This window comes from Rhipicephalus sanguineus, chromosome 2 (genome assembly GCF_013339695.2).
Source record: "Rhipicephalus sanguineus isolate Rsan-2018 chromosome 2, BIME_Rsan_1.4, whole genome shotgun sequence".
NCBI classification, from domain to species: domain Eukaryota; kingdom Metazoa; phylum Arthropoda; class Arachnida; order Ixodida; family Ixodidae; genus Rhipicephalus; species Rhipicephalus sanguineus.
This window is the reverse complement of record NC_051177.1, coordinates 182,279,946-182,301,641: the sequence shown is the minus strand read 5'-3', so window position 1 is coordinate 182,301,641 and position 21,696 is coordinate 182,279,946. Positions and strand designations below refer to the sequence as shown.

The following is a 21,696-nucleotide window of genomic DNA, read 5'->3' as shown; positions in this document are numbered from 1 at the left end:
TAGAGTAGACTGCCTGTATAACCAAACGGAGCATAACAGAAAGAAGCCTCAAGCCAGCGATCGCACGGGTTCGCCACGACTGACGGTGCCTCTGCATGTATGAGCGTCTGCATGTATGTTCGTACTGATGGTTTCGCTTTTGCTACGAGCGCGTTTTGGCACCGCGCTGTGAAATTTAGGCCGCAAAATATGAGAATTTGTGAGTAAACAAACAACTACTGTTGCGCGGACGCTATCAGAGCAGTTCAAAAACAATTTCCTTACAACTGCGGCTTCGGTGCGCACGGCAACTTTGTGATCGACCGTCCCGACGATTCAGTGTTTTTTTTTTTTCTTTTTCGGTCTAAAATCGGGTACGTTTCAATGCCATTTGACAAGTTGTCTCGCACTGCGTATTGATCGGTCTTCTCAGTGGCCAAATGCCGCTGCTTCTGTTTCTTTATTCAGCGCATTCGTTTCGTTTGGTGCTCACACAAAACGTGAGCAAATGCGACGCCTTTTTTAATGCTCCTTAATTATCGTTCCGTTTGCATTCCAGTGAACTTGCCGCTCTCTGTCATCAACAAATTCATAGACCCAAGCTTCACCACTTCGAGATTGCTGGTGGAAGGAGAACCAGTATACGAGATCGAGCATGTAGTAGCATGCGACGCCTAGGAAAAGAAAGACAATACAGTAACGTTTGCCGGACTTGTTCTGCAAACGTCGGCCGTGAACTAGGACCCACATGAACTTGAAAGAGCGGTGAATAAAATAGAAGGTATTGCAGCAGCCAGCAGGCGCAAAACAGGATAGTAATTATTTGGCGAGTACCCCAGCAATTTTGGCTGCAGTGTCGTGTCTAACGCCAACAGGGTGGCATCTTTCCCACGTAAATAAATGAGGCTCCAAGAAAATACATGGGGTTGGCCGGTGGGCCGATCACGGAGGCAATGCAAAATTTATGTAGCTTATGAAGCAATGCATGCCTCATCAAATGGAAAGGTTACCCGTCGACGTCCCGCGTTGGCGGCGTTAACACGAGTGATGCAAAAAATAATCGTCACGTGATGGTGTCACCATATGACGTCATCATGACGTCACAGATCACCAAAATATGTAGCGTCATTATGACATCACATGATGACGTATTCACACGTCATGGTCGCTTTGCATTGCCTCCGTGATCGGTCACGGAGGCCGTGCAAAACCGTGTTAGGTGCACAACGCTTCTGGAGGGGGGCGCGGGTGAATCAGTACATCGACTGACAAGAAGATGGCTTTCGCCTTCTAGTCATCTTTAACGAATGCATAGGGGACTCTGTGCGTTTTTTAACTCCACGCGTATCTAAACAATGACTTGCGCATCTGCAGCCGATTTTGTGGACGCTGAGCACGGGGCCGACGATCAAGAGGTCGCATGAAGGGTCCTGAGATGGCATCGCACGTGGTAAAAGGTAGCGCTTTTACCATCCTGTGGCAGATAAGCATCATTTGCCGGCGGGAAGCGCGCGTGAGCCATCGTCTCAGTGCGCGCTGTCTGCTACTCACCAAACATCGCAGGCCCGACGCAGTAACAAAAGTCTTCGTCGCGGAAGTGCTTGTTGCACACAAGACTCGTAGCGGATTGCTACTTGCCGGTTCTTAGCTTTACAACCCGTGCTTCACGCTGTTTCTTGTCCCGCGGTTACCGGTGAAGGCTGACACTGGGCTCCTTTGCGTAAGCGCGGCACTGCGGCACCGAGCGGTGGAGCCCCATGTTCGTCGCCTTCGGAGGCAGCCACTCTATTACAATGGTTTCAATTGAGTAGAAAATGAGAGAAAACTTCCGATTTTGAGCAGACCGCGGCGCATGTGGGACTTGAAACTCGTTTTCAAAGCACGCGGCAGTGCGCCACAAGCAGCCGACGCGGCCGCTGAGACCACGTGATCCTGCCAAGCACGTCACGCCGACGGTGGCGCCGGCGTTTCCAGTGGTGGGCCTCGAGGCCAATAGCGGCACCCGTTCGTCCCCGTCGTAGTAGTGGGTAACCAATCTTAAAAACGGAGGGGGCGTGCACACATGAATGCTCCCTAAAGACAATGCGCTGCGACAGTACGTGATATGTATCACCGTCTCCTCTCCTACGCTTCCCCCTCTTTCTCCTCTCCTACCATCCCTCCCCCCCTCCTATCTTGCCTCGCGGCGCAGCGGCGCCGACGCAGGCAGCATCGCGAGGCAGCGTCGCGGCAGCGTCTTGATTGAAAAAACCGACCGCTCGCGCTGCACAACCGTTCACTGACCACCCCGTATACATAGGTACTGGATTTTGACCTCCAAGGCAGTGCGTGTGTGCGATTTCTCCTGTGCGTGATTAAACAATGAAAATTCACAGCGTACATGTAAAATTAAAGTGAGCTGCAAGTCGTCATAACTCTCATCGAACCTTTAGTATAAACGCACCCGATCTCACGTCGGTGATGATGTGCTGGGCAGAATTCACGGAAGATTCATGGTTACCGATGAACCTCCGCAGCTTCGCCCACTCATCATCATTCACTCCGTGGATATAGGCACCGTCCACTGACCAGAGGGAGCTGCGTTGCTCGCACTGGCCCGTCCCAAGTTCGCTGATATTGGCCGTTAGGGGCAAGCAGAAAACAGACGCGCGCACGCGTCCCCCGTGTAGCCCGGCCACAATCCGCCCACTCATTCAGGGAGGGAGACGCGCGCATCGCGTTCCATTTCGGCCGACCCCGCCTCATTACTGCTTTTTTTTATCCGCTATGCTCTGCGTTCTGGCGCTGCAGTCGCACTAGAAAACTCGACTGTACGGTGCCTATGCTGTGATTTTTTACTAACTTCTCGGCAGTAACCTCTTGTTTATGAGAAACAAGCCTCGCCCTTCAAACGCCAAAATTCTTAAAAGTTTTGGTGCATTTTGGAAAAACCGCAAAAACTTCCCCACTTAGGAGAAGTGCAAGGAGTACCGCCACGAGAAGTCACACTAAACACGCATTTTAACGCAGAAACCATTCGCATTTTTAACAGGGAAGCTGTGAAAGCTTTTCGTTGCGCCGGGCAGTGCGAACAAAATGAACCGGCACGCGCTCGCTTCGTCCTCATCTTCTGCTTCGCTCCCACGACACGTGTACCGCTTTGTGCGGCCGTGGAATGCAATAGCTATGTGATAGGCGAGTATGCTAGGTGACTAAATATCACGTAATATCACGTAGCAACTGGTCACGGGGCTAACATCACATAAGATCGCGTAAATAGTCACGTGACTAAATCACGTAGCATAACGTCACAATAGTCACGTGACTGAAAATGCCGTTACATTACGTTACTAGTCACGTGACTAAAATCACTCGACGTTACGTAGCATCTAGTCGCGAGACTAAAATTACGCAACATGTCATCGCGAGACTAAAATTACGCAACATCTAGTCGCGAGACATGTTCCCGCCATCACCCACGCAACAACTATTCGTGTGACTCCAATCTCGTAACAGCTAGTCACGTGGCATGTCCTAGCCAAAAACATGCCACAACAAGACATGTGACTAAAATCACGCATCACATAACATTAGGCACGTAACTAAAACAACGAAACAACTGCTCACGTGATATGTTCCCGCCAAGAACCGCGTAACAATTGCTCACGTGACTGAAATCACATCACGTAATAGCTAGCAACTGGATACGTGCTTCCCAAAACCGCGTGCCACGTGCGTAGTGTGGGGAACCGACCAAACCCGAAGAAGGATAGCCAAGAGTACCCGTACTTTACTTCTAGCAAAAAACGTTGTATCTCTAGCAGAAGCTTGGCATCACTAATGAAAACTTAGAGTTAGAAAAAGCTAGGTTGAATACTAGCTCCGCTGTTGGTTTCAGCCTTGCGCCGCTAGTGCAAGCTGTGCTTTTTTTGTTCATTTTAAGCTATCACAGTCTCTTGACATTACAACCCTCGTTAAACAGCCCGTCCCTTTGTGTCTCCCTTTGCTCTTATGTTGCTGCATTGTTTTTAACCTGTATTTTAGAAAAATTTGTTACTAACTGGGCTCTTTGGGGCAGAGATGAAGCTGAGAAAAGAAGGCATGTTATTGACTGTTTTGTTTTAATGGCAAACCACTTGCCTTCTCTTACAGATATCTACAAAAGCGTATTTTCATTTTACCATTGTTACGTAATTTTAGCTGCATTAATATTCCGTTCGGCTCACAATCTGCTTTTGGTGAGTTTAGCTTGGAAGTCTTGGATAACGCACACGAAATTACCGCCTATAAACTGCCTATATTATTCTTTAAACCATGTTGTTTAGAAGTGCAGGTTGCTGGCTCGCCTTTGAGAATTTCCAGACAGCAGAGCTGAACGTCAATGAAATTTCAGCGGCGGAAATAACAATACCACAGCTTTCCACGCTACAGCAAACATTAGTCCGCCGTGGTGGTAGAGTGGTTGCGGTGCTCGGCTGCTGACCCGAAAGTTGCGGGTTCGATCCCGGCCGCGGTGGTTACATTTCGACGGAAGCGAAATTCTAGAGGTCCGTGTACTGTAGAGTATCATTACAAAATTTTGACTACAGGAACACGTGAATGCTGTCCCTTGTGTCAAAAAAAATATCCAGGACGCTCTGGTCATTGGAAATCGGATATCCGAATAATTGCCTGTTATTTCTTAGAATTAGGCATGGACTTCTACTCGGAAATAACCACACGGACTTCGCCATCACGCGAGAAACTATTGCGAATGTGACTATAATTTATGCTCCAGTAACAGCAACTGTGACTTTTAGCGCATTCATTCTGCACTGATATTAATTGTTTACACGAGGCTGGTAATTCTAGTCCTTTTAAGAAAAGTTACACAATACGTGTGAAGAGAGTGTAATTTTTGCAGTAGCCCAAGAAACTTCGTTTCTGCGTGAAATGTTTCCTAAAGTGAACAATTTATACTTTAATCTCAGCAAATATGAGTTTGAAGTGTTCTTGCCGTAAATATTTATATTTCCACCAAAAGGCTCTTACATTCAGTCATTTAAGTAACAACGTCGTTGTTTTCCCACAGGCCTGGCTATTTTTGGCTGCTTTTAATGCCCGTGGCTCACGTTGGCTTCTTTTTGGCTAGTTTTTCTAATTTATCGGATATTTTTTGCCATTTCGACCGGGAAACCCTAGCATTAATGCCTCTCTTCACCAAACGCCAGCAAGCTCACTCATTCAGACTCATTCAGACTCAGATCGGGCTGTGAGTGTGTGTCTGAATCAGTCTGGGTGAGTAATATTTTGGTGGCTGAGTCCGAGTGAGACCCTTCGAGAAGAATTTTAACAAGTCTGAGCCCGAGCGAGTCCCGTTGAGGAAAATTTTGCTGAGACTGAGTCTGAGTGAGTCCAGTTGAAAAAAAAAATTTGTGAGACTGAGTCTGTGAGTACGTTTGAGGAAATGATTAGTGTCTGCGTCCGAATGCGCTCTAAGCGCAAAATATATTTCATGAGGGAGTCTGAGTGAACTCAACTTTTCTGTCGACCTATCGTCCTATCTACTCATATTTAGCATTACTATTAGGCTTACGTGGGCGCACGTTTATACTCGCGTATACTCACACATTTTCGACGTACTGACGTTCATACGCTGCCTCAATATGTATGGATTACAGACTTGAGCTTGGGAGGGGGATTGCCTTGACCTCCTCCCGCAAACTATTTGACGCTAAGTTCTTCATACAAATATCTCGTGTGAGTCGTGTCAGTCATCAAAATCTCCTTACTGGACTGCAACCACTGATAGCTCGTATTTGAAAGTGCGAGATCGAAAGGCGCACCGATTACGTTAGATATTGACGTTATAAACGATTGACACCAAGATCGAAAAAGCTAATTTTGCTGTAACGCATTAATAAGCCAACTCACTCAGGCTCGCTTAGACTCCGATCGAGGCGTATGAGTCTGAGTGAGTCCGGCTGAGGAAAATTTTGGCGAGTCTGAGTCCGAGTGCGCCGTAAGCTTTTCTTGAGTAAGTCTGAGGGAACTCTAATTCTTTTGCCTACCTATGCTCTTCACGAATTTTAAATTTGTCAACGCGTAAGGTAAAAATGCTTTTGTTGTTTTACGTTCAAACTGCAGGCAACAATTGTATTCACTGAATCTTCACTGGAAGTTTAAAAACTGGCGGGTAATAAGTGATGCGTGGGCCCATTTTTTCTTAACTAAATTTGACAGGAATATTGCTAACCTTGCCAAGGCCAGCATTCGAATATTTATTCGGCACCGATCGAGAAACGTGACGGCTTTAATCGTGACTGCTTTGGTGTTGCTGTGAGTACCCCTCGAGGCTTGGCTAGGAACATTGCACTAATTCCGGGGCCAATGTATGCTCATTGCTGATGAACCATTTCGTCTGCATTACAAAATGTGAACGTAATTTTGTATAAAAAGCCGCTATTTCTATAAAAGAATGAAATAGAAATTCAATGTTATTTGTGTACAATACCTCGCCATTTGGTCCTGCACGTTATTCAACCGTATTTATGCACTGACCTTGGTGGAGGAAATATTCTGTAGCGTTTCCCTAGCGTCACGAAGGGAAACGCGCGAAAGAAGGATCACGGCCCGGGTGCGCCTCGGGGCCGTGTGGAACTACAGTACACACATTCTTTAACATCGATACCAGTATTCTGAAACGTGGAATTCCGCACCTCCGAACATCGGTCTTCTTTTTTTCTTTTGCAGGAAGTAATGGCACAAGACCCGATATGGGACGATTTTCTAGAAGACGTCTCTCGTATGAATTTCAAAATTGAAGATACACGCCCTTCTATAGTCGCTCAAAAAGTAGTGGAAAGTGGATCAATTGAACACAGCGGTTCCCGCCTGCGACTGCCTCTACACTGCTCCGAGAGCGGGACGAGGGCCTGTCAACTTCTCAGGCTTCTCCCGACGCTGAATGAGCTGCTATACGTCATAGGGGCGGAAGTGACCGAAGTGGCACCCGGCAGAATTGCTGTGCGCTGCCGCATCATCATCAGTCTTCAATACTGCCAGAGGCGTGGGCCATTATTATTAGAAGCAGTCATGTTCCTCTTCTGCATCGTCGCTAAACACCGCTGCGTCGACACACTTGAGGTATGTTGGACCGCTCGTGAATATTTGAGACATTTTGGACATAGGCACCGGCCTTGCCGCTGTGTCCACACCTACTTCCACAATGGAAATCCTAGGCGTTTGTTCACAATTATTTCAACCGACGACGATTGCATAAAAGGAATGGCTTTATTCAGGAGGCAGCCTAATTGCAAATTATTAATATGTGCTTTCCTGAACTCTCGACTGCCGTATTTTCTCCAGCAGAAAACCAAACCCAAAAAGAAAAGGGCTATGTTGTAAGCTTTGCTTGCTCTAATCATATACTTGTATCAAATTGAGTACACATCATCATCTACCTCATTACTCTTTCTCCTCCTTCCCCTTTTCCCCTGTGCAGGGTAGCAGGCTAGAGCGCTCAAGCTCACGCCGGCATCTCTACCTTCCATTAAATTCGCTCTATCTATAGTACACAAAAAATAACGCCAGGGCTGCGCAGAACACGCAGCAGTCACAGCGAACGCTGGTGGAGCGGCCTTGCTTGAGCCCCTTGTAAACTCTCTTGGGCAAGCACAGTTGCAAGGTACCAACTAAGCCATAAATCATAATATTGAGAAGTAGGTTATACCCACTATGCTATTATTCATCACTGTGCGGAGAAGCCAGGTTCCCACTACGCGTCTCTAAGGCATTTATGGCTTCATTTTCATATTTATGGCTCCATCATTTATATTTATGGCTTTATTTATGGCTTCATCAAATAATCGTGCACATCTTATTTGAACACACGGAATGGGGCACTAAAATTAATATGGGTTTTTAAGGAGTTGTAAAGTGCTGGTATGCAATATTCGTCTGGCTGTACTGTAGTTTGTGCGAGTATGCGGTATTGGTATTTGCCTTTTACGTATGCTGTAGTCATGACGCGTGTGTCCTTCGTCTTTTCGAATCTTGTTTTTATACATATAAGGAGACAGTTTATATTCGTGCAGCTTAGAAGCTTTTAGCATATTATGTGTAATGAATAGGGGAGCAGTGGGTAGTAGACTTGAGTGTCCACTGAAATTTTCAGATTCTAAACACCTTCTTTCGCAGCTGTTCTAGTTTATTATAGTTAGTAGTAGTTGTTGCACCCCATACTAAAGTACAATATGAAAGACATAGAACAACAGACTGCTGGACGAGTTGGTAATGCATTATGTCGAAAACTACGCGAAAAACGTAGACAAAAGGAGAAACGAACAACACAAGCGCATACTAACTGAACTTTTATTGGGAAAACGCAGAATATAAGAAGCAATAAAACCACGTGTGCAAGATTAAACGGCAGATGTGTTTCTATGGCGTTGCACGAGGCGGAGATTGCGTGTCTTGATTCGCACATGCAGTTCCTGTGTGCTGTTTATTCTTGCACCACGTGGTTTTATTGCTTCTGATATTCTGCGTTTTTCCAATAAGATTTCAGCTAGTATGCGCTTGTGTTGTTCGTTTCTTCCCTTGTCTACGTTTTTCGCGCAGTTTTCCACATAATGAAAGAGGCGAATAAAAATTTGCGTAATATATAGCACTCTTTAGACTTAGAGGAACTACTTCCCTAACTCCAACTAACTACCTAATGCGAATTCTGGGTGCAGCTCTTAAGATGTTTTCATTTTGCGATAATTTGAGCAAATGCGCATGCGTCAAGGTGAGGTGGCGCTGACATCCGCGCATCTTGCCATCCATCCATCTTGGCGAAGCCTTTTGAAGCTGATGTGGGCTTTTGACGAAAATATAGCAACACGGCAAACTCGGCGCGGAAACGCCGCTGCTTCCTTTCCCTGGCAGTACGCAATACCGCGCGGCAGTACGCAATACCAAAACTACCACTGTGACGCGACTGCGAGAGCGAAGCAGGGCGCCGGGCGAAGCGCAGTTCGGCGAAAACGGAACCTTTGAACCACGCGCGCCGTTCCCCATGGCAACGCCAAACAGGTTCTTTTTTCCATCAATCAAGCAGAAACGAACAAGCAGCATTTGATTACGTCTCTTGATGCAAGGAAGGTTCTTTTTTTATTTGCAGGTAGTTTGACTACGAGTGATTAATTGTAGTCGGATTCTCTCACGTCATCGGGATCATTTCCAAAATGTCCCGCTCGTGGCGCTCATCGTGTGATACATTTAGCTTAATTTCTCGGTAAGTAGGGCACTGCTGTTGATAATACTGCCGTTTTATAAGTTGTCATACATTGAGCTTTCACTCTGACATAAATTGTTATTTGCCTTTAGTGTCCCTTTAAACCCGACTGGTGCGGCGAAACACGTGCGAAGTGCGTGACGCTCCCCTGAAAGTTTCTGCACCATTCGTGGTGTTGCACCGCCTCCTGGACTGCCCACCTTTGACCAATCGACGATGTCGATTGAGCACGTTATCATGTGACTTTATGATGACGGGATTATCCGACGTCATCTCTCACTCAGAGAAGGTTGCGTGTTTTCTTTTTTTTTTTTGCACGCGGAGCATTGTCACGGACCGCCGTGTCTCGTTGTCTTTGGGACTCGGGAATTACAGCTGGTCGGCGATAAGCGCACGCTACGAATAAGGCCGCGAACATCAATGCGAATGTATGTTTCCTTTACAGTTTCGACTTCAACCAGAGCCACAGCATGACTTAAGTCCACTCCTGTGCAAGGTATTGAGCAGGCTGTCGACGCTGCGCTGCTTCCGTCTGGAAGACTCCCATCTGAATAACCAAGCGGCCTGTGCTGCGTTTGAAGCCACCACTCGCCTGCTGCAGTCGCAACTCGCAGAGCTTTCTCTGAGCTCCATACAGCTGCTCGGGCATTCTGAGGAAGCATGCGCTTCCCTAGATGCTTTCATGGTGGCACTTTCGGAGACTAAGGCACTCAAGCGGCTGAAAATCGTCAACGTGTCCTTCGTGACTAAGGTAACGCGAGTGTTTGTGTGTCAACATTTGTCTATTTCCGTGTTAGCATAATGACGCGGTCGCCCATTTTTGTGTGTTTCTCTTGGCGTGAGAATGATAGAGGGGGTAGTTGAATACGGCAATTACACAATCTGATCCCTACCGGTCCAGGAATTTATACAGAGGCCCAAATTTCTCGTGCCGGCATCGTCTATACACAATCTGTATCGAACCGATAAGGAGAAACGCGCTGCAGGCTCTCAACCATGAATTACCACCAATGCGCCGAAGTTCCTCTTATACCGCTTTATCCCAACTCTGCGTCTTAAAATTTAATTCATTCTTATGAAAAAAATGATGGCAGCATCGCGCTCGTGGTGCCAAGACTGAAGGAAGAGCGTCGTTATTTCTTTTTTTTTTTCTTCTCTTTCTCTCTCTTTCTTCTATCTTTTTTCTATCTGGTCTTTCTATTTTTCTTCCCCCTCTATTTCTTTACCTTTCTTGCCCTTTCCGTCTTTATTTCTCTTTCTTTCCTGTCTTTTTCTCTCTCTGCTTATTTCTCTGTTCATTTCTCTTCCTGTCTTGCTCTTTCTTTTTCTCTCTCTTTCTCTGTATTTTTATGCCTTTACTCCCTGTATTTCTCTGTATTTGTCTCTTACTTTTTGTCTTCTATTGCTTTCTTTCTCTCGCTCTCTATCCTCTATCTCTTTCTTTCCACGTGTTCGTCTTCGTCTCACACTCGCACCTGCTGTACACGGTAGTGGGGCTTGCACAATTCCTGTGGTGCATACCCACCTGAGGAGTTTTGCACGACGAAGCACAAGTTAGCGATAGCTTAGACAGCGTCACTGTAAAAATAATGAAGAGAGCGCGTGCCTGTTCATGATGATGATGATGATAGTTTCTTTTTTACGACGGAGCACAAGTTACCGACAGCCTAAACAGCTTTGCTGTTAAAAAGTGACGTTAATGAACGTATGTGCACACTAACAGGGGATGGCGGGGCAAAGCCTCATTATCGTATGTGGTGTATATTTGACTAAAGGCATGTCCCGAGTCAACGAGCATGAATACGTGCTTGGCAATCCGTAGGAGTTCTGTGCAGTTCTGCTCCTCTATAACGCATTGTTCACTATTTGTCGATTCTTTTGTAAAGACGAAAAAATGAGCAGACCTGAGGTGTCTTGAGCCTGAACCCTCGTGTGCCCGAAATTTCCGGAGCCCTCCACTACGGCGTCTCTTATAATCATGCCGTGGTTTCTGGACGTAAAACCCGAACAATTGTAATATTAAAATGAGACAAGTGCTCTATAGCTACTATTGGTTAAAAAATACGTAAACAGGGGGTGCGTGCTCGAGCCGACGTTTCGACAAGTGAACTTGTCTTCTTCAAGGCTGGAGCGACTGGAGTAAAGAGTTGCAGCCTTGAAGAAGACAAGTCCACTTGTTGAAACGTCGGCTCGAGCACCTATCCCTTGTTTACGGATTTTCTCATCGCAAGCTTTCATCTTCCACTTCCTGCCGTTTTTTTATTATTCGTTAAGTTAGACAAGGTAAATTACTCCGTTATGTGAAGGGGTGCATGACGTTGGAGCTGGTTCTCGCAGTAATTAACTCGTGGCAGTTTACTTCATCTACGACAGAACAACGAATCGTTTTTATGGAACTGCACTGATGGTTGTCTTCATCTTCCACAAACGCAGGTCTTAGGCGAAAAGTATTCATTGTTGAGAAGGTGCTGGAAGCCCTCACAAATAACACCAGCATCACTCACTTAACCTTGGACGCCTCATTTGCTATACACGGACGCGGCGAAAGCTTCAAGCGGATGCTTGCCAGCCCTCTGGCTCCAACCGACCTGACCATATTCTTCCACGACCCCTCTCACCGTCCCAGCACAGACTTGGTGTTCGAGGCCCTCAAAACCAACGAGACGGTCACCAAGTTCACCGCTAAAGGCTTCAGAATTGGTGTCAAGGCTTGCAAGTCACTCTCTAAGTTCCTTGCCTGCAACAAAACCATTCAAGAGATTTCGCTGCTGGATACCTTGTGGCACGTCAGAAGCCCAGGAGCTGAGGTGAGGAGGCAACATGATTCTGTTCATTTCGTTGTGTCCCTTGAAAGTATCTCTTGAAAGGGCATAAGCTTCGGCGTCTTGGTAATTCATTGTAACCTTTTTAGTGGAACGAACAACCCAGACATAAAAGCACACACCGTGTGCCATCCCCTTCTGTATGGCGTCATGCGTTCGTTGACGCTCTAAACAACTGCATTCTTGTTCAAAGAACCAATATACTACATTGCTATCCTGTCACGCCTTGTAACATGCAGACATTAAATCGTAATTTCTTGGTCACTGTGCATCTGTAAGTAGTGTTTGCGCATTAAGGTTCGGACTGGTGTAGGAAAACGCACTTTACCGCACTATTTTTTTTCAATAAAATTTCGACTATGACGTTTTTTAGAATGTGGAAAATATTGCAAAGAAATTAACTTACTAGAGGGCAATAGACTAATCAGGAGACGACGAAACGTCGTTAATTTTGCGATTCCTTTGGCATTGGCTGCGCTTTATCGTCTTCTCTTTGTTTTACGCGTTTTCTTTGGATGTAGTGACGCTGCGGACAAATAAAAAATATATATATATATATATATATATATATATATATATATATATATATATATATATATATATATATATATATATATATATATATATAGTATACGTTCTGGTGCTGGTGTCGGGTGGGCCTGCCCTAACTAGCAGGCCCACCCGACACCAGCACCCAAACGCCTTAACCCCATATTTTGCTCACACTGACCTATTTAATTTTCATATTTTCCGAGAACCATTAGTGAATGGAAATGGAACTGCCTTACCGATACATGTGATGAAACTGCAAAATAACGTTACTCACCCTTTATTGCTGTGTCATTGCTACTTCTTTTGTATTTGTAATTATCACCCTGAATGGACCATGAGTTCGCAGTATTGAATAAATAAATAAATAAATAAAAAAATAAATATATATATATATATATATATATATATATATATATATAAGGAGGAGCAACTGTTTGCTTGGCTTGTGAGAAATCCACCAACAGCAGCTGAATTCACTAAAGAAGCCACAGGGATCGAAAGGGCCCTACAGCAACGGTACCGCCTGCATGACAACATGATCAACTCTCTAGCGAGCACTTCTGCTATGACTGAGCAACGAGAATCCTCTGCGTGAAGTTATCCGGGAGATTCTGCGAGAGGATCTTCGGCAGCTCGGTTTAATTCCACCAACAGAACCGACGCCGGTATTTATTTTGTTGCTGATGTTGTGTGTGTGGGGGGGGGGGGGCGAAATCGAAACTGCTCGCGCACGAAGCGCGACCAGAACTATACCCGTCACATGGTGGGAGTGGCGGAATTTGAATGACGGCGCGCCGCGGCCGTATGTTTTCGGGAACAGCTGCAAGTCATCTCACTTGTGCCCGCGCATCGCCTTACTTTTGCACGTAGTGTTTGGTGCTTATCCGTTTCTTTCGAAATATGCCCAAGAAAACCGCAATATCCACCTTTGTCAGGGAAGCATGAAACTCAGGGGCGGCCACTGCGGCGCTTCTTCTTGCAGACAGGCCAAATAGGTTTTCGCGCCTCTTTATAGTTTAGGAAAGAAACAGATAGGCACCACCCATCGTACGCAAACATTTAGGCTGTCTACTAGTGTATTTCAGAATGCTTACCAATTTTTCTGGCCATATTTTGCTTTGGCGCACCTTCATTCGAATTTCATCACTTCCCTATCACGTGTCATTCCGGTGTACCGCCGCGCTTTGTGCGCGCCGGGCGCGATCGGTTTCGATATCTTCCTTGAAATTCGAGTATGAATATCTCGAACTACGCGCAACTTTTGTGATTTCTAAAAAAAATAAGGATGCCATAAATTGGCACGCACTGCAACTTTGTAATATAAACACCTGCTCTCAAGTCAATAATTAAAATTGTAATTAACACTTTTTGTTAATTAGTCGCGTCAACGTCATTTTAGCTGCTGGAATGTATTTCCGCCTCGACATAGAGTTCATGTGCGAAAACGACAGGAGCCTGACTGGCATAACAGTTTTATTAAAACATCTGTATTGTCTAAAAAAACATACTCTATATATAATTGCCTAATATATTATTTGCCTTACACAGCCTTCGGACCAGCCCACGATCAGATATCACGCCCAGCACCTGGCGGCTGGGCTTGGGCAAACAGAGTCACTCCAGCGCCTCGATCTCTCTAACGAGTTTTCTGTTGCCGAGATTCGTTGCATCGCGGAGGCCGCCCGTGATGCCGAGTCCCTAAAGGAGCTGCACTTCTCGGTAATCGGTGCAGAAGACGTTGAGCCGGTGTCCGCTCTGCATCAAGAATGGCTACTAACTGGAAGGTCACGTTTGGTCGGTGAGTGAATTCTCTATCTGCTTGTACATAACTTGCGCTGTGTAGTAAGATAGGTCGCCAAACTCACTGACTCACTCGGGACTCAGGCCAAACCGTGACTCCTAGCCTTATTGAGTCTGGCTGTGACAAATTCTTGTAAGTCTCGGTACGAGTGAGCTCGGTTTAGCGTAATTTTTTGGTGAATCTTCGTTCAAGTGAGCCGCACTCTAACTTTTGTGAGTTCGAGTCAGAACAATTCGCGTTAAGCAGGCTATTGGTGAGGGAGTTCGAGTGAAACTCCATGAATAGAATACTGATTAGTAGGGGTGAGCCCTTAGCTCAAATATGTTTGTCAATGAGTGTGAATGAGCTTCATTCATTTTGCTGACCATCTGTAAAACTATTGCAAAAAAGCATCACTCGCAAACTACTCATGAGCACTTTCTTCGCACAGGACCGTCTGCGATTACTCTAGCACAAATCTTCTAGTATATCTTCCTTACCACCTACGCTCGTAGTGAATTAGTTGCTACACCTCCATGTTGAAAATGTGACGAGTTAGCGGTCTCATACTCATTCATTCGGAAGTTAGGCGTCCGGGAATTTTACGGATATTCCGTATGGAATATATTGCATTGCGAATGCAAATTTTCATAAAAATAATTTAAAACGTAGTCATCGCTAAAATTATCATACGTCAGTGTACATGACTTATTACTACATCCATTCATGTTCATCTCAACACTGTAATTCTGCAGCCGAGCCAGGGACGATGGCAATGAAGTGGCGGAAATCTAAACATGAGTAAAAGCACGGTGCACTTGTTCCTACTGGCGTCTGCTCGCAGCAATTACGGGCCTTTATTTATCAGTGGCACTTCAATATTTATTCACGACCGCCCAAATAACGGCTTGTCTTGCAGCTCCTGTATAATCCCACATATTTCCTTCCTTGGACAGATCAGCACGCTTCATCTTGAATCGATCCACCCAGACACGGACCGACTAGTGGTTTAACTTTGAGAGAGTCTGGTATGAGTGAGTCCTTGGTGATAGAGAGTGCGGATAATTCTGCCTGAGCAGAATATTCATGATTCTTAGTCGAAGTGATTGCCATTGAGAAGCGGTTTAGTAAGTCTGATTTCATCCCAGCCAAGCTGAGCATTGCTGATGACAGGTCCAAATGACGAAGCAAAATTGTAGTGAGGTTTGACTACCAGTGAACCCGGTTCCGTAAATATTTGGCATGTCTTAGTGAAGCCCCATCAAACAAAAAATATTTCGGGCGACATTAATGTTCACTCATGTCTTCTATGGCGCTAGCCTCTCGAGTTTGGCGCGCGTTGGCGTTCAAGGAGGGCGCGAAGCGAGCGTCGTCAGGTGGAGGAGGCTGACCAACTGCCAAGCGAGCGCCGCGCGAAGCACACGTTACATGTCACACGGCGCTGACGTAACCACGGAGAAGGAGCGCGGCGGGGTGCCAAAAGCCGAGTGCCCGCACGCGATGCGAGCGCCGCAGAGTGGGGAAGAGGCGAGGTGCGAAATTGGATTGGATTGGAAAAACTTTGTTAATAAAGTCCGGAGGCGCGTGCCTTAGCACACGGCGGGCCGCTCCCACGACTGGACAGTCAGGCCGAGACCTACCGCCGCATCGTGGGCCCTCTGGACAGGCCAAAGTTATGACTGAAGGTCCGGACTCCTCAGAGCGGAGCCCCACTTGCTGGCCGATGCTGTATCTGTGCCACGTACCGAGGGACACTCCCACAGCATGTGGTGTAGGGTGGCTAAACCGCCATATTTTGTACATGAATTAGTTAAATAAACATCAGGATAAAGCTTGTGCAGAAAGGCGGGGTTAGGATATGTTTCAGTTTGCAGCAATGTGTGTCAAAGGCTGCGCCCTGTTTAACTTCAGAGCTGGAGGCGGAAAGACTCTCCTACCCATAGCGAAATGTAGAGTAATTTCATTGTATGCGGTCGGTTGATCCCTATTTACCAATCCTCCAGGTTGACCCAGAAGTCCTCTATGGTCGCGGATAGTTAACCCTCGCGTCCTGGAGTGGGCCAGCTCATTGAGATTGATAATCCCTCCTACCATGGAGCCCATATGAGCAGGGAACCATGCAAGAGCATGAGCTGCAATTGACTTCTGACCGAGTATTGCATTGACCTCTTGCACTTGCGAGGAACCCTCTACGCTATAAATCATCATAATTTTTGTGAAGTAGGGAAGCAGCCACCATGTAATTTTTCGTCATTCTGCGGAGAACCGTGGTACCTGCTAAACACCTGTAAGGCATTATGTGAACTTTGTTGATGGTGTGGCTGATGACGATGAAGAATTATGGCAGAGCCCTTTGTAATGGTTTGGAAGTATTCAACAACCAACTCGTTGCGCGATTCGCATTATGTGAGGCCTGGTTCCAGAATTCGCGTTGTGTGACGCTTGGTTGTTATTTTACTCTTCTACCACGCTACGTTACATATGTTAATGTGGTTCCTTCCCGACATGAAGCCTGTATAGGGTCTTTTTGCAGAGCGTTTTCAAGCACCGGCATGGCTCTGAGGTACAATACTGGGCTCCCACGCAGAGGACCCAAGTTCAAACCTCGTTCCATCCTGGAAAATTTCTTTCTTTTGTTTTTTTTCCTTATTTCGAGCGATAGTGGTTACGGACAGCGGTGTTGGCGGCGGCGGACAACTACGGCGCCAAAAACGGCCCTTGTGATCTCATAACAGCTTTCGCTGTAAAAGAGTTTGGGGGGCCATAAAGTGGCCCCATTGTATAATCGGCGTCCCTAGTCCGGATGATGAGGCCCCATCTCGCGCCCATCTAGCCAGAGCGCGTTGAGACTCCAGCGAGGCGCGGTTGGGAAGAGCAGTCTCCCATGCCTCTTGGGAAGGGGTAGAAGACGGGGAATGTGAGAATTTATTGTACCTGCCCGCACCATGTGAGATATCGCAGGTCTCCCCATAACGCGGGCATAGCCCATCCATGTTCGGATCGGCATGTTTTATAACTGCAGGACAGAGTAGAGTACCGCTCTGCAGGCACCGTAAATTTCACTACCCCGCCTTACTCAGCCCATTTGCAGCAGCCGGCGAAAGGCGCTGAGTATCGCGATAGTGTGCGATAATATCTCTGAAACGCAGCAGCGGTTTATTGGCCGCCGAGTCATAAGAGCATGTGTGAGGAGCCCGGTGGGTAGGCGCTCGCGCGGCCGCGTAAGTGACCTCATTACGGCGTAAGCACCGGCCTCTGACCCTGCCTACTTTGTCGTTAATGTTGAGTACTGTTACGCCTTGCGAGCTCGCGATACGCAGACTTTGTACCATGTTCTTTGGGGCTGAAATGCATTCGTTAATTTACAAAAATGACAAGTACGTCAAACCTTGACCTTCTGAACTCTATTCTTTACCCCATTGCGATACAACAAAATCAAAATTTTGTGTGAAGCTCTAAGCTCCAAATTTTAGCACAGAAGGCTATACCATTTTTTTGCGGCCTAAGTTCTACCAAACAGACATTTCAATGTAAGATTTCCATATTTGTGATCGCTTGCCTGAAATGTTTTCTACAATTCCCCCCTCTGTATCAGTAGCTATACAAGTTGGCAAATAAAACAAGGTCAATTTTTTATATCCGGTGATTTTAACTTGCATAATACCTTGTGAGGAAGCGGTAAAATGGACGCCAGCGTAGAAACAGTGGACGATTTCAGTTTTAACTGATGATGTATGTCCTTGAACGCTGGTGCTGCAACCTACCAATCGTGGAGCGCAGGAGCCAGAAGCCACCGATATCTTGCGATATGTTCATCAATATTTGCTGAATTTCAGTTGAATGTAATGTACAAATATTTTAGGAGAACTTCTTGATGGCCGAGTAGGCTTTCGTGCTCTTTCTGTCCACATAGTTTTTCCTGTGTTCGTCCGACTGTATGCGCTACGATTACCACCATGGTAATAGACAGACCCCTAGGGTAGAGATCATATGCCTGCTCTCATGACAACCGCGCTCCCTACCATTCCCTCAAGACCACCCAATTAGAAGCTCCATTTATCGAACTGGCCTTCTTTACAAAGAAAGCCAGTGCGGATGAAGAAATTTCAGATTATCTAAACATAGAGGAAATAAATGAAAGGATCGCTGCCTTCGTACTTCCTTTCGTATAGCAAGCCATTCTGCAATGTTCTTTGCCTCAGGCACAAAAGTAAAGCTTCCGTGGATAAGCATGATACACAGAGGCTAGGAAACTCCATAAAAAGGCATGGGACCTTTTCGAAGGTACACAGCTCAACTTAACCTCTTCTAAGAAAAAAAAGGCCGGGCGTAGCTTGTACTCGTGGCGCAAGGCTAAAGGATACGGGACCAGGTTCGCAAGTTCAAGGGCGTATATGCTTCCTACAGGATTACCATGCTGTGCACTCCAAGTACACAAACTAGTCAACGAGAACAAGCAGACATAATAGGGCAGCACTTCACTATGTTCGGCTTAGAAAACTATTTGAGAACGGTTCTAAAACATAACCACTGGAGAGAAATGCAAGTTTCCAACACCATTTTTGTTGGCATGGACAGAGTACTTACTCCAAGAGAGAGCATCTGGTCCTGACAGGACATGATACCTGCCCACCTGTCTAAGACCATGTTGCATTTTTTCAACAACATCTGGGAAACTTGTAAAATACGAGTTGATTGGAAGAAAACTTTAATAGTTCGGTTTCGTAAAAAATCAAATTCTGTCCACCCTACCAAGCAGCTACCGACTAGAAGCCCTAAGAAGTTGTCGCTATAAGTCGTTCTATACCGTCGTCAACATCAAGCTGACATATGTCCTGGAAATGGACGACCTTCTAGACAACAACCATTGCGGTTAAAAGAAAGGTTGTTCCCCTAAAACGGTCGGTTCTTCCACAACCGGCCATTTCACGAACGACCACTGTGTTTACACCGAGCGCAGAGGCAAAAGGTGCAGTTTCGTAGCGGACCTGAGAAAACCGAAAGGCCGACGAGGCACCTGCCCCGAGAAAAACCGAAACTAACCCCAAAACTGATACATGTTGACTGTTTGCTTGCTAAATTTACGATGTGTACATATAGTTTTTCTTCGTAATAAAACTAACTACGAAAAACGTACGCAAATGGAAACGAAGCAGATAACAGTCACAACTAAGGGAAATCGGAGCATGAGGTTGATTTCAGTCATAGCCTCTAGACACCATAAAACATATGCTTTATTCTCGCTCCTTATTCATACGGCGTACTTGGTCGTGTTTTAAGGACATTCGAAGAACACACATCTGACATTTGCGTGAACACAAATGGTACGACTAACTTTGCACTAAAAAAACGACCATGTCACTCGTGCAATGGTACACGTGAGCATGCTTAGATATTGATACCGAGGAAAGGTGTTTTTCGTGTATTTTTACGTTGCTCAAATGACACGGGGTTGCAACGCCTGAATACGTCTAACACAGCGACGTGCTAAAGACAAAGTTGACGGAGATGCCACGGTGACTCAGTGGTTAAAGTCGTCGGCTGCTGTCAAGAATGACGCGTGTTAAATCCCGGCCGCGGCGGCCGCATGTCGGTGAGCTGAAAAGCCAGAGGCCCGTATACTGTGTGACACCACGGAATGATAAGGAACCCTAGGTGGTTCAAATTATCAGGAAAACTTCACTACGGCGACTATCATAGCCCGAGTCGCCTTGGGACCTTAAACCCCATAAACCAACCAACTAACCAACAAAGTTGACTAGCGCTTTAATTACAGTGGTTGTTCAGTTTACCCTCTCAAGATTGAGCTCTTCATTTGGCGCATTTAACAGTGATTAAAACGCTAATAAAGCGCGTGACGTTGCATATTTTACATATATTTATTTCGCGCTTTTTTTCACACTGAATAGACTAGGCTAGAAACAGCCGGAACACGGCTGCAATAGCGACAGCCTGTTAAAATGGAGTCCTTCTCTTCTATCTGGGATTCGCAGACTCACGGTACCATACCCCAAATGGGCTGCAGAATTCGCCCGGCTCTCCGAGGTTCTTTCCAGCCCTGATGGCAGCGACTCTATGAACGTCCTCTTCGCGCCAGTTGGCCACGCATGTGGCACTCCTGGCATATCGTGCGGAGACCACCTAACAGTCTCTGGAATTGCTCGGCAATATCACGATTGAGCTGGGCGAGGCCACCGCTCGAGGTCTGCGTCTATACCTGCAGCTTACACGCAGTCTGCGCCAGTTGAGAATGGAATTACAGACGTCGGATGTATCGGCGCAAGCGATTCTGACTGCCATCACAATGAATGGGAGCATCGAAAGCCTATATATATGCGGTACGTGGTCTGCGTTTTGCGTGCACTGGAACGGTGGTCTCAAACACGCGGGGCGCAGGCTGCATACAGCCCGCGGACCTTTCGCCAGACGCCTGGCCCACACATTACTGTCTTCGTCCTATTTTTTGTTCCTAATAAGGAATCCGTGAGCTTACAAAGCACGACGGACAGCTGCCCACACCAGAAAGAAACTTGGCGGGTAAGGCGGACAGCGTGTTTAAGAAAGCGTGTTTAAAACATCAGCAGTGAACTTGTGCTTGACAAGGAAAAAGCTCTGATTTTGCTAAATGTACTTCCACTATTTTCGCGCCTTTTGTGATTATGACATTTTGTCGGAGAAGCTCCGCTAACGTGAGTGGTGGCAAGCATGTTTTTCGTGAGGAACTGCATGCGGTAACATTTGTTGAAACATAACTGTGGACCTAAAACACTATATTCCAGAATTGGAGACAAGAATATAGTCATTCTGGAGATTGGTATCGACGTTTTTCTCGAATCCTTCAGAAATGACTCCCATATGTGAAAAGACCTTTTCAATGGAAACATAGCTGCATTTTGTTAGCTTATTTAATTGAGGGTGTCAATCTCAGGAGCAACAATGGTTAGTGGGATAACTGTAGTTAGGTTCCGTATACCTATACGGTTTAGGGTCGAGTTTCGTCGTAACTATGGTTAACGGGCTCATGTAACTACGGTATTAGTCGATCCTTTGCCGGGCTTCGTGGTTGTAACGCTCAGCAGAGCCCGATAGTGTGGCGAGGGCGAAGCAAGTAGAGAGTGGCGCTGGTAGAGAGAAGGGCACCCTGGTCATATGACCTTACGCTGTAGTTAGGTTGAGGCTCGGTTGGAAGGAGAAAGGACTACCCCGCGCCGAGAGTGGCGAGAGGAACACTCGGAGGGGGAGAAGTGAGGAGCGTCGTTGTACGCTCACTCAAAGGGAGAAAGGGAAGAAGCGTCGTTGTACGCTCGCTCGGAGGAAGAGAAGGT

The 21,696-nt window shown here is 46.3% G+C and overlaps 1 protein-coding gene across 1 annotated transcript in view; it reads left to right on the top strand.

Moving 5' to 3' along the window:
* The window catches only part of LOC119383907 (uncharacterized), a 73,349-nt gene that overhangs the window by 10,160 nt on the left and 41,493 nt on the right, over positions 1–21,696 (top strand). The window contains exons 2-5 of the mRNA XM_049412994.1: positions 6,691–7,083; positions 9,663–9,968; positions 11,683–12,024; positions 14,140–14,389. Of these exons, the coding sequence (XP_049268951.1) occupies positions 6,697–7,083; positions 9,663–9,968; positions 11,683–12,024; positions 14,140–14,389 (1,285 nt within the window). The 5' untranslated portion in view covers positions 6,691–6,696. The remainder of the gene's footprint in view (positions 1–6,690; positions 7,084–9,662; positions 9,969–11,682; positions 12,025–14,139; positions 14,390–21,696) is intronic.